General features: G+C 39.2%; 2 protein-coding genes across 14 annotated transcripts in view; one reads left to right on the top strand and one right to left on the bottom strand.

Annotated features, from left to right (window-relative positions):
• The window catches only part of MYSM1 (Myb like, SWIRM and MPN domains 1), a 922,196-nt gene that overhangs the window by 675,232 nt on the left and 229,672 nt on the right, over nucleotides 1–17,292 (bottom strand). The window lies entirely within an intron of this gene.
• The window catches only part of FGGY (FGGY carbohydrate kinase domain containing), a 468,393-nt gene that overhangs the window by 56,919 nt on the left and 394,182 nt on the right, over nucleotides 1–17,292 (top strand). For 12 of the 13 annotated variants that reach the window (XM_050804094.1, XM_050804057.1, XM_050804114.1 and 9 more), the window contains exon 3: nucleotides 16,200–16,311. In XM_050804094.1, the coding sequence (XP_050660051.1) occupies nucleotides 16,200–16,311 (112 nt within the window). Of the gene's footprint in view, nucleotides 1–1,807; nucleotides 1,921–16,199; nucleotides 16,312–17,292 lie in introns of all 13 variants that reach the window. The other variant, XM_050804144.1, reaches the window with a different exon arrangement.

Consider the following 17,292-nt stretch of genomic DNA (forward strand, 5'->3'; position numbering starts at 1 on the left):
CCTGGTCTGTCTTTTCTTCCTCATGGACCCCAGGAAGTTGAGAGCTCGAGAGCAGTTGTTCTACTTCCTTTTCCCTAAGTCATTCACATTGCCTGAGATGACTTTCCTCTTAGTTAAAGCAGCAGTAAGGATAATGTGGTATCAATGATGATGACAAAGACAGCTAACAGTTCTTGGGCACAGTGGTCCAGGTACTATACTAAAGAGCTTTACCCATCACTTCGTTTTATCCTTACGACAACTACTTTTTAAGGTAGTTTTGTTCTCTCTGTTTTGAAGATGGAAAAAGAATGAGCCTTGAAGAGGTTCAGTAAGCAGCCTAAGGACTCCTGAATAAGAAGAAGAAAGGGATGCTGCCCCTGCCACTGCTGCCGCTCTTGTGCTCTGTTCCTTGTCTCTCTCCAGTCATATCTCCCTCCACATGACCCCACCTGGAACTGATAAGAAGCAGCCTGAAGTTTTTAGATTTTCTACACATGGGGCATCGTGAGGTTACCCAGGATTATGAGTGCCTTTACCTGGTTGCCTGCTCATCTGGGAAGTGTGTGCCCGCTAAGCAGGGGTTATATCTAGTTTATCTGTATTTCTCTAGAATTCTTTGCTTGTAATGTGTTCAAGTAATGTTTGTTGAGTACATAAATGAATGATATATCTCTGTTGTTTACATTGTCTGGAATACTCTTCTCTTACCTTCCTCACCTGCCCAACTCCCACCTTATAAAGTAAACTTAAACATTCCTGTCTCCTGAGTGTCTTCTTTGGTGACTTCTGACAGTCTATGCCCTTTTTTACCAACCTCAGAGGAAAGAGATGGTGAGAAGCCCTTCTCTACTGTCCAGTGCCCACCATCTTCACCCAGATCATTATCTACTCCTTATCTTTGCATTTTACTTGTTGACTTGTTTAGCCCCTTTTAAACTATAAGCTGAGCTCTTAGAGAGATTCATCTTTGTGTCTCCAGTATCTAACACATTGCCTGGCACAAATTAGGTGCTCAATTAATGGCTGTTGAATGAATGTTACTTAGAGCTAAAAACAAAGAGACAAAATCCAATCTAGCCTTCCTTATCTGGTTTCAGTGTCACTGTGGGGCAGGAAGGACAACTATTCTTCTTATTTGAAATATGAGGAAATTGAGGCTCTGGAACTAACAAGTGTTAGAGACAAGACCAGAACCCTGGTGAGATGGCTCCAAACCTTCCTCTCTGTCTTCCTCCCCACATCCCCTGAATTTGGCAGGTTTTAATGGGCTGGTACCCAGCACACCAAGGAAGTTTTATGGAAACTCACGAGTCATAGAGGTGATACACAGTCCATGATTTTAAAGATTCCTTTATGGAGTCACAAATCTTAATCATTCCAAAAAGGCGAGAACATTTCAAATTAGTGCATGATGCATATTAAACTTCTATTAGGAAGAAAGAGAAGGTAAACTGGAGGAATCATTTAGCCAACAGGTGTTTGTTGAGTATCATTCTTTCATTTAGTCTGCAAACATTTATTGAGCACCTACTATGTGCTATGCTGTTTGCTAAACATTGGAGCATCTAGAGGAGAGGTATACAAGAAGTCTGCTGCTTTTAAAGATGAAACAGCTTAGTTTTATGAGAAAAATAAACAACACATATGAAGCCAGTAAAGTAGCATTTTATTCTATCTTTGTACTGTCTATATGAGTAATGGTTGTGGGGAGGGGGACAGAAGAAAGAGTAGCCACATGTGGGGTTGAGCAATAAGGTTAACCTTATATTCATAGAACCATTATGGTTTACAGTGCATCTTCATTTACATTTGATTGCCATTGCAGGGTGAAGTAGGGAAGGAGTTGTTATTCCCATTTACATTTGAAAATCTGAGAGCCAGAGAGTTAAGTGATTTCCCCACGGTCACCCAGGTGGTATGTGATAAGGCAGAACTCAGGTGGGTCAAACCTATTCATTCTCTCTATCTCTAGCACCATATACCTTTATATTTTGCATGGAATATTATTCTAAGAACCTAACTGATGTCTTGATATTCATTTTTCTTTTCTCTATTCTTTCATTTGAAGTGGTATTTTTCCTCTAGTGCTAACTTGTTATGTTACTCTTTTGCTTACAACCCTTCATCTACTATCACACTACTACAGGCATAAGTTCAGTTCCAGACCACCATAATGAGGCAAACATTGCAATAAAGTTCACATGAATTTTTGAGTTTCTCAGTGCATATAAAAGTTATGTTTACATTATATTGCAGTCTATTAAGTGTGCAATAGCATTAGTCTAAAAAAAGTACATAATTTAATTTTTAAAAATTGCCAAAAAATGTGTTAATCATCCTCGAAGCCTTCAGTGAATTGTTATCTTTTTCCTGGTGGAGGGTTTTACTTTGATGTTGATGGCCGCTGACTAATTAGGGTGGTGTTTGCTGAAGGTTAAGTGGTTGTGGTAATTTTTTAAAATAAGGCAATATTAAGGTTTGCTGCACTGATTGACTCTTTCTTTCACAAAAGATTTCTCTGTAGCATGCAGTGTTGTTTGATAGCATCTTATCCATGGCAGGACTTCTTTCAAAATTGGAGTCAGTTCTCTCAGACTTTAGCCTTATCAACTAAGTTTATGTACTATTCTAAATTGTTGTCATTTCAGCATTGTTCATATCATCTTTATCAGAAGTAGATTCCATCTCAAGGAATCATTTCCTTTGTTCATCCATAAGAAGCAACCCCTCATTTGTTCATATTTTATCGTGAGATTACAGCAATTCAATTTCATCTTCAGGGTCCACTTCTAATTCTAGTTCGCTTGGTATTTCCACTACATCTGCAGTAATTTCCTCCACTTAAGTCTTGAGCCACTCAAAGTCATTCATGAGGATTGGAATTAACATCTTCCAAATTCCTGTTAATGTTGATATTTTGACCTCCCATGAATCATGAATGTTCTTAATGGCATCTAGAGTGTTAAATCCTTTCCGGAATGTTTTCAATTTACTTTGTCTAGATCCATTAGAGGAATCCCTATCTATGGCAGCTATAGCCTTACAAAATGTAATTCTTAAATAATAATACTTGAAAGCTGAAATTTCTCCTTGATCCATGGGCTGCAGAAAGGATGTTGTGTTAGCAGGTATGAGAACAACATTCATCTCCTTGTACATCTTCATCAGAGCTCTTTGTGACTAGGTGCATTGTCAATGAGCAATAAGACTTTGAAAGGAATCTCTTTTCTTTGAGCAGTAAGTCTCAACAGCAGGGTTAAAATATTCAGTAAACCATGCTGTAAATAGATGTGCTGTCATCCAGGCATTATTGTTCCATTTCTAGAGCACAGGCAGAGTAGATTTTGCATAATTCTTAAGGGCCCTAGGATTTTTGGAATAGTAAATGAGCATTGGCTTCAACTTAAGTCTCCAGCTGCATTTGCCCCTAATAAGAGAGTCAGCTTGTCCTTTGAAGCTTTGAAGCCAGGCATTGACTTTTTGTCTCTAGCTGTGAAAGTCCTAGATGGTATCTTCTTCCAATATAAGGCTGTTTTGCCTACTTTAAAAATGTGTTGTTTAGTGTAGACACCTTCATTGATTGTCTTACCCAAATCGTCTGTATAACTTGCTGGAGTTTCTACATCAGCACTTGCTGCTTCACCTTGCGCTTTTATGTTATGGAAATGGCTTTTTCCCTTAAACCTCGTGAGCCAGCTTCTGCTAGCCCCAAACTTTTCCTTCTGTAGCTTCCTCACCTCTCTCAGCCTTTATAGAATTGAAGAGTTAGGACTGTGCTCTGGATTAGGCTTTGACTTAAAGAATGTTGTGGCTGGTTTGATCTTCTATCTCGACCAAATTTTCTCCACATCAGCAATAAGACTGTTTCACTTTCTTATTCAGGTGTTCACTGGAGTAGTGCTTTTAGTTTTCTTTACGAACTTTCTTTTGCATTCACAGCTTGACTATTTGGTGCAAGCGGCCTATCTTTTTGTCAGTCTTGACTTTCCCCATGCCTTCCTGACTAAGCTTAATCATTTCTAACTTTACATTTAAAGTGAGAGACTATGACTCTTTCTTTCACTTGAACATTTAGAGACCATTGTAGGGTTATTAATTGGCCTAATTTCAAAGTTGTGTCTCACGGAGTAGGGAGCCCTAAGGAGAAGGAGAGAGATGAGGAATAGCTAGTCTGTGGAGCAGTCAGAACACACACCACATTTATCTATTAAGTTTGCCCGTCCTATATGGGTGCAGTTTGTGGTACCCCAAAACAATTACAATAGTAACATCAAAGATTACCATAGCAGATACAATATTAATGAAAGTTGAAATGTTGTTAAGAATTACCAGAATGTGACACAGACACGAGATGCTATTGGAAAAATGACACTGACAGACTTGCTTCTTTACACACCTTCAATTTGTAAACAACGCAATCTGCAAAATGCGGTAAAGCAAAGCACAATGATACTAAAGATGCCTGAGGCATACCTCAAACTGCGGTTTTTAGTTCCACAAAGCAAATATCTCAATAAAGCAAGTCACACGAATTTTTTGGTTCCCCAGCATACATAAATGTTTTGTTTATGCTGTATTGTAGTCTGTTAAGTGTGCAATAGCACTATATCTAAAAAAAAACCCTTAATTAGAAAATACTTTATTGCTAAAAATGCTAATGAAGTGAGTACATGCTGTTGGAAAAATGGCAGCAATAGACTTGCTCGCTGCAGGGTTGCCACAGACATTCAATCTGTAAAAAATGTAATATCTGCAAAGTGCAATAAAATGAAGCATGATAAAATGAGGTATGCCTGTATTTGGGTAGAACTCAGAATCCTTAACATGGCCTTCAGGGCCCTACATGGTCTATCTCGACTTGCATTCCTGGCTCATCTCATGATGCTTCTCGTGGCTGTCTGCATTCCAGCCACACTTTCTTCTGTCATGTCCTCAAACATGCAATGCTCCCTCTAGCCTCAGATTTGTTACCCAGATTGTTTCTTCTGGCTGCACGCCCTTCCTACCTTCTACCAGCATATCTAACTCCTGTTCATCCTTAGACCTAGGCTATCCAATACAATAGTTGCTGAATCCGCAATGCTATTTAAATTTACAGTAATTACAATTAAATATAATTAAACATTCACTTCCTCTTTTGCTCCAGCCAGATTTCAAGTGCTCAATAGCCACATGGTGGCTATTATACTGAACAGCAGAGATAGAGCACATTTTCATTATTGTAGAAAGTTCCGTTGGACAGCGCTGCCTCAAATCTTAATTCAAAAGTTAGTTCTTCAAGGAAGGAGCATTTTCTCTACCAATACCACCTGCAACTAAGTCTTATTTCACTTATTAAATGTTTTCACAGTGCCTTGTACTTCTCTTTCATAGAACTCCATGTGGTTCATGAATCATTCATTTTTTGTTATCAAATAATAAAATCATTCTATAAATCAAGAATAAAATAACATAAAATGAAACAAAATAATAAAATATTTCACTTTTTGGATTAATATATGTCTTACCTACTAGATTTTATGTTTCAGGAGGGCAGGAGCTATGTTTTGCTTACCCAGAGTCTGGTTTATATTAGACCCAGGGAGTGTAAAAAACATGAAGGGTCAAAAGAAATTGAGAGCACTTTGGGAGGCCCAGGTGGACAGATCATGAGGTCAGGAGTTTGAGACCAGCCTGGTCAACATGGCAAAACCTCGTTTCTACTAAAAATACAAAAATTAGCTGGGCATGGTGGTGTGCACCTGTAATCCCACTTACTGAGGAGGCTGAGGCAGGAGAATCACTTGAACCCGGGAGGCGGAGGTTGCAATGAGCCGAGATCGCAGCACTGCACCCCAGCCTGGGTGACAGAGCAAGACTTCATCCCCCCCAAAAAAAGAAAAGAAATTGAGACTTCCCTAATTCTGCCCACTGGAGAAAACTTGAGAAAGGATATAGGGCAAAAGTGACTCTTGAACTCTTAAGGGAAGACAATCGGAACTGGAGGAATAGAATGGTCAGAAGCTCTGGATGGGAATGTCAAGGATCAATCCTGGCTAGAATAGGTGGTTTCTAATAGGAAGAAGGAAAAGGAGGCTAGAATTGGTGATAGAGGGGTAGGTGGGACAGCTGGCTCAAGCCAATGGGGAGCTCCTATAGAATCATCCCGAGTTTGAGATTGACTGGTCTTGCCACAGATTCAGAATGGCTGGCAGAGAAGAAACTAAGGATGTCAGGAGGCAGACATCCTGATGAATTTCAGAGGCTGAGATTTTTTTTATTTTGTTTTTAAACTATAAACTCTGGGAAGACTGGGACCACATCTCTCTTGCTCAGGATATGTTCTCTGTGTCTGGCACATATAGGTGCTTAATAAGATTTTTAATAATAAATGGCTGGATTAGACTATTGGCAGAGGAATAAATAGGAGGGCTAAGACTGAGAAGCTTTAGGAAGGCAGGCCTCACTTGACTTGGTAACAGTGGAGGGGAAGGAGGTAGAGGCTATTTGAGTTTCAGTTCTTGGCAGAATGTTGGGGTCACTGACATAAATTAGAGTGGCCTTTATTTCCTCCTCTTACCATCAAATGACAATACCATCCTTAAGCTAGGATGCCATGTAGGTAAAGGATTAGGACTGAGTTTATTTACTTCACTGGTCATTAGAGTAGCTTTTACAAAATTGACTGCCTTTAAGGGCCTTCCAGGTAATGCATGCCACAACACAAGCTGTATTTGTCTTCTCGCTGTTCCCCCTCCCAGGACCTCTGCGCTCGTTGTTCCCCTGCCTGAAACACTCAGGTTTCCATGAGGTCCACTCCTCATGTCCTTCAGGTGTATCGTCAAATTTCACTTGCATAGGAACCACCTCCTCCTTGCATTCCTAATCCCCCTGAGTAATCACTTTCTAGTATACTATATCTACACTATGTAATTTATTTGATTTATTGGGTATTGTCTATCCCTACTAAAATGTAATCTCCAAAAGAGCAAGGATTTAAAAAAAAAAAAAAAGTTTTTCTCTCCATTGTTTTTCCAATACCTAGAAGAGAAAATCCTGCACAGCCTGACCCTAGAAGGGGCTTGATTATTTTCGCTAAGGACTTATGGCTAAGTGAGTGATGGAATTGTGTAGGCTACAGGTAGTGATGGAGCCTGAGGGAACTAGTGATTGCATAACTCCTTGTACGCCCCCAAAGCTGACAAAGGCATTCAAATCAAGATTTAAAAGAATACAGTACCAGCTACTCAGAACCCTACTGCAAGCTGAATTCTGTCCATGATGCCCCAGGCTTTGACCCTTGCTCTGAATAGAGCTAAAGATAAAACCAGGTATGCTCTGACCCTCCAGTTCTCAGTTTGGAGGGTTTCTAAGAAACACCGTCTCCCCACCCAATATGGCTGATCTTGCTGATTTAAAACACGTGCAGGATTGAACCAGTTCCCAGAACCAGTTCCCACAATAAGAACAAAGTGATACACAATCCCTTCCCCAAATATTTGTTTGCTGCCCCATAGCTACGAGTTGACAGTTGTTAGACATGGAACAGGTTACCAAATGAGGTTGCAGGAATCTCTTTCTCTGGAAATTCTTTAGGAGAGCAATGTGCTTTCTCTCTAGCTAGGGAAATTCTCTTGATGCCAAGCTGATAGAATGAGCTTACTAGGCTGCTTTCTTCTTCCATTAATAAGAACATAAAAAAGAATTCTTAGGTCACTAGGTCAAGCCCCAGGGGCCTTCTGGGTAGTGTGACTCTGACAGTCATCTTTCTGGGATGATTTAGATGGTGTGGGATGAGGGGTTGGGAATGGCAGTGTTCCTCAGCTGTGGATGAGCATGATCATGAGGCATTTCCTTGTAAGGCTGGGGAAATAATAGTGGCTACCTAGCCAGATCAAGTTTAAATGCATGCCACAATTACTCTTCCAGTTTCTTGTGAGAGATCTCTGTTTGAAAGGTAGAGACACTGAGTCTTTGTGACTGAAGGCCATGATTGTAATATTGAACACTCTGTAGGTCTGTAGAGGGGATTCACAACATAGACTGAAGAAAATATTTTCCCTGCTCCTACTGGAAGGTTACTCCCACCATGATTCTTAGAAAGATTTGAGTCTATCCATTTTTTTCTATTCCTGTTCTTTCTGCTTGTCATTTTTGTATGTGCTTACATGACACAGAGAGCAAGCATGCTGTGCTTTGTACATAAAAACATTCCATGAACACAATAGGGCATTGAGTGCATTTCCTATCCTATTTTCTATAAAGGTTTACTGGTTTCAAAGTAATTTCAAACTCCATTGATCCCATTCAAAGCCTTTGATTCTTACTTGGGAGGTATCTCTCACTCAGGAAACTGAGGCTCAGAAAGTTGATGGGGTTAGTGCAGGATTACCTGACTTAGAAGTGGTGGAGTTGGCACCAGAAGGAAGTTCTTTGGACACCACATCCTGTGTTTGTTTCGACTCCCAACCTGCCTTGTGGTACGGAGTTTGAGTCATCTATATTTCCTCACCCAAGTCCTCTTTTGACTATCTGCAGACCTGTGTGAGATGGGCTTACCCAAGTTGGACACGCACTTTCTGGGCCCAGAAGCTGATTGGGCCACATAGCAAGTAGAAGTTAGAGCTGGGTGATTGATTGGTGTCCCATGTGGAAAGACTTGAAGCAAATAATTTGCTCTAATATAAACTGCTACTTATTGTGCACTGATCCCAGATGTTGAGCTCATCACACTTTATTTTGCTGAATTCTCATATCATTGGGAGATGCAGGTTTAAGTAGTAGTTTTTGTACTGCCAAGGAAGCTGCTTATCTGACTTGACGAAATTATATAACTAGGAAATGGTAGAACCAGATTTCAGACTCAGACAGTCTGCCCCCAAAGCCACTGATTTTTAATTACTATCCAGTGATCTCCAAGCCAAGTTGTAAGGACATTCCAGGCAGAAATAGCCATACCTGTAAATGCTATAGAAACATGAACCAGCAAGGCAAGAGAGGAGTTGCAATGGCTGGAATTATGGAACTTGCCTTCAGCCACGTAGCCAGGGTGGCAGAGCTAGGATTTGAATTCAAGTCTTTGTGACTCATTGTCATGAGACCATCCTGCCTATCAGGAAATGGGTTTGGTCCTCACAATGTTAAGTCTGCATTGATCAGTGTGGTGAAGGCATCTGGGTATTCACGTGGTACTGTGGGTCAAGGTACTGCCAGCAGTCACAGATGGGTCAGCAGCAAATATTCTCCTCTAGAGCACGTCCTTTCCACAGGATGAGTCTCTTGGGCAACCAGAAATTCTCTGATGACAGAGGTGAGCAGTACGGTATAATGGAAATAAAACAGACTCTGAGTTTGAATTCTGGCTCTACACTCTACTGGCTGTGTGACAAGTACAAGTTCCTTAACCTCTCTGTGCCTGCTGTTCACCCTTTCCCTCCCCAATCATCCGCTTGTTTTTTGTTGTTGTTTTTTTGTTTTTGAGATGGAGTCTCGTTCTGTTGCCCAGGCTGGAGTGCAGTGGCGTGGTCTCGGCTCACTGCAACCTTTGTCTTCTGGGTTCAAGCAGTTCTCCCGCCTTAGCCTCTCAAGTATTTGGGACTACAGGCGCATGACACTACACCCCGCTAATTTTTGTATTTTTAGTAGAGATGGGGTTTCATCACGTTGGCCAGGCTGGTCTCAAACTCCTGACCTCAAGTGATCCGCCTGCCTTGGCCTCCCAAAGTGCTGGGATTACAGGCGTGAGCCATCACGCCCGGCCCCACTTGTTTTTCATGAAAAATAAATATTAAATGTTTCTTTTGGAGGGCTTTGTAAGGATTAAATAATATGTATGTTAAACACATGACACATAGTAGATGTTAAATATATGGTAGTGGTTTATTAATATGACTTGAAAAAAAATTATTGCTTTTCTTTGTCAGACATTTATAATAATTATGTGATGCTCTTGTTTGAGGAACATATAAAATAGTAAGAAATGGAATTCTAAATTATGAGTCTGGTATTTCCAAACAGGAAAAAAGAAAAAAATATATATATATATATATATATATATATATATATATTTAATTATACTTTAAGTTCTAGGGGAGATATGCACAACGTGCGGGTTTGTTACATATGTATACATGTGGCATGTTGGTGTGCTGCACCCATTAACTCGTCATTTACATTAGGTATATCTCCTAATGCTATCCCTCCCCCTTCCTCCCTCCCCACAATAGGCCCTGGTGTGTGATGTTCCCCTTCCTGTGTCCAAGTGATCTCATTGTTTAATTCCCACCTATGAGTGAGAACATGCAGTGTTTGGTTTTCTGTTCTTGCAGTAGTTTGCTGAGAATGATGGTTTCCAGCTGCATCCATGTCCCTACAAAGGACACGAACTCATCCTTTTTTATGGCTGCATAGTATTCCATGGTAAATTAGCGGGGTGTAGTGCCATGTGCCTGTATTCCCAAATACTTGAGAGGCTAAGGTGGGAGAACTGCTTGAACCCAGAAGGCAAAGGTTGCAGTGAGCCGAGACCATGCCACTGCACTCCAGCCTGGGCAACAGAATGAGACTCCATCTCAAAAACAAAAAAACAACAACAAAAAACAAGCGGATGATTGGGGAGGGAAAGGGTGAACAGCAGGCACAGAGAGGTTAAGGAACTTGTACTTGTCACACAGCCAGTAGAGTGTAGAGCCAGAATTCAAACTCAGAGTCTGTTTTATTTCCATTATACCGTACTGCTCACCTCTGTCATCAGAGAATTTCTGGTTGCCCAAGAGACTCATCCTGTGGAAAGGACATGTGCTCTAGAGGAGAACATTTGCTGCTGACCCATCTGTGACTGCTGGCAGTACCTTGACCCACAGTACCACGTGAATACCCAGATGCCTTCACCACACTGATCAATGCAGACTTAACATTGTGAGGACCAAACCCATTTCCTGATAGGCAGGATGGTCTCATGACAATGAGTCACAAAGACTTGAATTCAAATCCTAGCTCTGCCACCCTGGCTACGTGGCTGAAGGCAAGTTCCATAATTCCAGCCATTGCAACTCCTCTCTTGCCTTGCTGGTTCATGTTTCTATAGCATTTACAGGTATGGCTATTTCTGCCTGGAATGTCCTTACAACTTGGCTTGGAGATCACTGGATAGTAATTAAAAATCAGTGGCTTTGGGGGCAGACTGCCACATTTTCTTAATTCAGTCTGTCACTGATGGACATTTGGGTTGATTACAAGTCTTTGCTATTGTGAGTTGTGCCACAATAAATACACGTGTGCATGTGTCTTTATAGCAGCATAATTTATTATCCTTTGGGTATATACCCAGTAAGGATGGCTGGGTCAAATGGTATTTCTAGTTCTAGATCCTTGAGGAATCGCCACACTGTTTTCTACAATGATTGAACTAGTTTACAGTCCCACCAACAGTGTAAAAGTGTTCCTGTTTCTCCACATCCTCTCCAGCACCTGTTGTTTCCTGACTTTTTAATGATTGCCATTCTAACTGGTGTGAGATGGTATCTCATCGTGGTTTTGATTTGTATTTCTCTGACGGCAAGTGAAGATGAGCATTTTTTCATGTGTCTGTTGGCCGTATAAATGTCTTCTTTTGAGAAGTGTCTGTTCATATCCTTTGCCCACTTTTTGATGGGGTTGTTTGTTTTTTTCTTGTAAATTTGTTTGAGTTCTTTGTAGGTTCTGGATATTAGCCCTTTGTCAGATGAGTGGATTGCAAAAATTTTCTCCCATTCTGTAGGTTGCCTGTTCACTCTGATGGTAGTTTCTTTTGCTGTACAGAAGCTCTTTAGTTTAATTGGATCCCATTTGTCAATTTTGGCTTTTGTTGCCATTGCTTTTGGTGTTTGAATAATTGTATATTTTAAGGTGAATTTCACTAAATGAGGGTGGACATTTTCGAGTTGACTTTTATGGGATTTAAAAGGTTGTAGTCATGTTTTAAGTTAATAGAAACTGGTCGCTAATGCTTTTTATATAAAGGAGACCATAGAAACAAAAATTAAAAAATAGAATTAATCAATAAATCTATTACTCTACAACTTTAAAAATTATACAAGCAAGTGTAAAATCTATATCCTCCTACTGCAGTTCCACCCTCAGGGGCAACCACTGTTAACAATTTGTTGGATATTCTTTTTTTAAAAACCTTATTAACATATCATGGATATCTTTCCATTTTATCTTTTATAGCTCAACTCATTTATTAAAAGTATTTAACAGCTTGATGTATGATTTATATATCATAAAATCCAGCCATTGTAAATGTATGATGCTGTTATTTTGTAAATTTATACAGTGGTGCAATCATCACCTACTCCAGTTTTAGAGCACTTATTACTCCAAAAGTTTCCTTATGCTTGTTTGCAGTCAACCCCAATCCCTAGTCAGATGCGCTTTCTGTTTTTACAGGTGTACTTTTTAGAAATGTTATATAAATAGAATCATACAGCATGCTTTCTTTTGTATCCAGCTCTTTTCACTTAGCTTAATGTTTTTAAGATTCCTCCATGTTGTTACATATATCAGTAGTTCCTTTTTCTTGCTAAGTAGTATTCTGCTATATGGATATACAATACTTTATTTAACAGTTGGTTAAACTATGATGGATGTTTGGTTGGTTTTCATCTTGGGAATATTATAAATAATGCTGCTATGAATATTCACATACAATTCTTTGTGTTGATATATGTTTTTATTTTTCTTGGGTAGATTCCTAGGACTGAAGTTACCAGGTTGTGTGGTAAGATGTGGCTGTATTTCACATTTCCATCAGCAATGTATAAGGGCACCACTTTCTCCACAATTCTCTAACACTTGGTATTGTCAGTCTTTGTGATTATAGTTATTCTCTAAGTGTGTAGTGGTATCTTATTGTGGTTTTAATTTGCATTTCCTTAGTGACTAATGATTTGAGCACTTTTTCATGTGTATATTGGCCATTTGTAAATTTTCTTTGGTGAAGTGTCCAAATCTTTTGCTGATGTTATCATTGGATTGTTTTTCCTCTTATTATTTGAGTTTTAAAATGTATTTTATATGCAAGTATATTATCGTATGTATTGTTTGCAGGTATTTTCTTCCAGTCTGTAGCTTGTCTTTTCGTTTTCTGATTGTTTCTTTTGAAGAAAAACATTTTTAAATTTTGATGAAGTCAAAATTTTTTATTTCGTGGATCTTGCTTTTTATAAAATCTTCATCTAACCCAAGGTTGCAACAATGTCCTCCTGTTTTCTTCTACACATTTTATAATTTTAGTTCTTACATTTAGGGATGTGATACATTTTGAGTTAAGTTTTGTGTATGGTGTAAGGTAAGAGTCTAAGTTCTTTTTTTGCATGTAGGCATATAGTTCTAGCATCACTGTCAAATAGTCTGTGCTTTCCCCCATGAAATTGTATTGGCACACTGACCGAAGCCAATTGCCATAAATGGGTTTACTTCTTACATCTCTGTTCTACTGATTTATAAATTCATCCTTATACCAATACCACATTAACTTAGGAATGGTAGTTTTATAGTAAGTTTTGAAGTCAGGTAGCATATGTTTTCCAAGTTGTTTCTTTTCAAAAATGCATAGGCTTTTCTATGTCCTTTGCATTTCTATATGCGTATTAGGAATAGCTTGTCAGTTTCTACAAATAAGTAGATAAATAAGTAAATAAAACCTGCTAGTTTTTTTTTTTTCGCTTTACGTTTTGGGATGCATGTGCAGAACGTGCAGGTTTGTTACATAGGTATTCGTGTGCCATGCTGGTTTGTTGTACCTGTCAACTCAACATCTAGGTTTTAATCCCCACGTGCATTAGGTATTTGTCCAGTGCTCTCCCTTCTCTTGCCCCGCACCCTTGATAGGCCCCAGTGTGTGATGTTCCCCTCCCTGTGTCCATGTATTTTCATTGTTCAACTCCCACTTATGAGTGAGAACATGCAGTGTTTGGAAACCTGCTAGGATTTTAATAGGAGTTGTGTAGAATTTGTAGGCTAATTTGAAGAGATTACCATCTTAACAGTGTTGAATTTTCCATTATATGAGTGTGACGTACTTCTCCAATTTTTAGCTTTTTATAGCAATGTTTGGTAGTTATCGGAGTATAGGTCTTGAACTTCTTTTGATATGTTAATTCCTGAATGTATTTGTCAGGTTTCTCCAGAGGGACAAGGCCAGTAGGAAATATATATGTATATGTACATATATGTATATATTCACATATATATGAAACAAAGTTTATTAGGGAGAATTGGCTCACATGATTAAAAATATGAAGTTCCACAGTAGGTCATCTGTAAGCTAGGGAATGCCAGTAGTGTGATTCAGTTCAAGTCCAAAACCCTTGAAACCAGGGAAGCCAACAGTGCAGTCCTGAGTGAGTCTGAGGGTGAAGGCCTGAGAGCCCCAGGCAGGCTGCTAGTGTAAGACCTAGACTTCAAAGGAAGATGAACCTGGAGTCTGATGTCTAAGGGCAGGAGGAGAAAAGGTGCCTCACTGCAAAAGGGAGAGAGGGAGGAAGTTAAGCAATCTGAGTATCCCCCTTGTTCCACCTGCTTTGTTCTAATCACACCTATTACTGATTAGATGGTGGCCACTCACATCAAGGGTGGCTCTTCCTCTCCTGGTCCACTGACTCCACATGTCAATCTCGTCTGGAAACACCCTGACACACCCAGAAACAGTGCTTCACTAGCCAGCTAGGCATCCCTCAATCCAGTCCAGTTGATATCTAATTAGCATCACACTGAGTATTTCACTTTTTGATGCTATTGTGAATGGGATTATTTTCTCAATTTTATTTTTGATCTCTTAGTTGCTATTAAGTAGAAATCCAGTTGATATTGATATGTTAGTCTTGCATGCTGTTATCTTACTACAATTGCTTATTAGTTCTAGTAATTTTTTTAGTTTGTAGATTCTTTAGGATTTTCTGCATATGAGAGCACGTCATCTGCAAAGAAAGACACTTTAACTTCTTTTCTAATCTGTATGCTTTTAATTTACTTTTCTCGCTTTATTGCAATGGCTAGAAGCTCAAATAGTCTGAGCAGTGCTCTATCCTTCTATATATAACTTTACTTACTTTTGCTAATAAGATACATGCATTTTTAATTTTAATAAATGTCAAATTATTCTCCAAACTTTGTTCTCAATAATTACATTGTTAGAATAATTTCCAAGGAGGTCCACTTCTGCATATACTGCTACTACCATATACAGGTTAAGTAACCCTACTGTGAAACTAAAATGCACCATAATTCAAAACTTTTTGAGTGGCATTTTGACACCACACATGGATGTCTAAGATAGTAACGTGTTTGTTTTCTGATGATTCAGTGTACATAAACTTTGTTTCATGTACAAAATTATTAAACGTATTGTATAAAATTACCTTCAGGCTATGTGTATAAGGTATATATGAAACATAAATGAATTTTGTGTTTAGACTTGGATTTCATCCTCAAGATATCTCATTATGTTATGTATAAATATTCCAAAATCTGAAAAATTCTGAAATCTGAAATGCTTTTAATCACAAGCATTTCAGATAAGTAATAATAGCCTGTACTATTAATCTTTCATATTTTTGCCAATATGAAAAGCAAACAGTTTGGTATCTTTTTGTTTGTACTTATCTAATTGGAGTTGGGAATCTTCTCATATGCTCTTTGACCATTTCTTTTTATTTTATGAAGTGACTTTTTATTCCTTTGCTTAATTTCCAATTATTTTTATTTTTATTTTTATTTTATTTTATTTTTTTTTGAGATGGAGTTTTGCTCTTGTTGCCCAGGCTGGAGTACAATGGTGTGATCTTGGCTCACTGCAACCTCTGTCTCCCTGGTTCAAGCAATTCTGCCTCAGCTTCCCAAGTAGCTGGGATTACAGGCACACACCACCATGCCTGGCTAATTTTTGTATTTTTAGTAGAGACAGGTTTTCACCATGTTGGCCAGGCTGGTCTCGAACTCTGACTTTGTGATCTGCACACTTTGGCCTCCCGAAGTGCTGGGATTACAGGTGTGAGCCGCCATGCCTGGCCTTAATTTCCAATTAGTTTGGTTCTTTTTTTCTTATTTATAGGATCTTTTGGTATTATAGTGATACTGTTATCTGTTTTATGTTGTAAAGATTTTTTTCTATTCTGTCCTTCCTTCTAGTTGTAACTGTTTTCAATCTTTTGAGACCCTGGTATTGTAATTTATGTTTCTGTTTGTTTTTAAAACAGAAAGTTGTACAAGGGATTGATTTAAACCAAATTCGAGGACTTGGGTTTGATGCCACGTGTTCTCTGGTTGTTTTGGATAAGCAGTTTCGCCCATTACCGGTCAACCATGAAGGTAAGACCATGTCTCTTCTTTTTCCCAGTGGTGGGAGACTTGCCTGATTAATCCAATGGGCCCAGGTGGAACAGGAGGGCAGGTGTCTCTTGCTGCTGATAGTGAAATTTAGAGGTAGAGTGAAGTGACACAGATCATGTCACAGAAGTCAAGAGCTTGGAGAGCAGTTGGTATGAGTGGGTTGGTGTTGAGGCTGGATTAGGGGGACTTGGCTTGATAAAACTCAAGAGCCACAGTGCAGAACATGGTAAAGGAAGGACATGAGATTGTTAGCTAGGAGTAAGTAACCTTGAAACACACAGGTGGTTTTGATGTTTTCTGGGAAGAGAGTGTCAGTGCTTGCAGTTTCTTTGTATACGACGTTCCTATTCCATGCTTGTCTGAGTGGATGAGCCAAGTCCTTTGAAAGGAAATGGAACATGGTAGACAGGGCCGTGTGACAAACAGAAGCTAGAAGCAGATGGCCTCTCTGTTTTCAATAGCCAGACCAAAAGACATTCACATTAAATGATGTCCTAACAGACACTTGTGAGTACAGAAATGAGCTGTTTCAAACGTAAAATGCCACTTGGGTCCACCATCAGAGATTTTTCACAGCAAATAAGGTTGTCTCTTTTGGGGAATTTTAGCCAATAACGCTAGTACTGGGGTTACAAACCCAAAAGTCTACTAATACATTAATGCAATAATTAATATATTAGTCAGATGGGTAATGTAAAATGAGTAATAGGCCTCGCTTGAGAAAAACCGCTGCACATGTGTGAAGATAAATTTCAACTGATATTTAACCTTGTAATGAGCAGAAGACATTAGGGAGCAGTGGAGGCTCATTGCACTGGAAATTGCATGCTCCATCTGAAGGGAGGGGCCAGCGCTAGGCATTGTCAGTCGGCTGTTGCCAAGATAGCCATTGCAAACATATTTGGGGCTAGATTCTGTTTGAGAACGCTTGGTTCTGGACACTGTTGCAGCAGCATCTTT

The sequence above is a fragment of the Macaca thibetana genome, chromosome 1 (assembly GCF_024542745.1).
Source record: "Macaca thibetana thibetana isolate TM-01 chromosome 1, ASM2454274v1, whole genome shotgun sequence".
In the NCBI taxonomy this organism is placed as follows: domain Eukaryota; kingdom Metazoa; phylum Chordata; class Mammalia; order Primates; family Cercopithecidae; genus Macaca; species Macaca thibetana.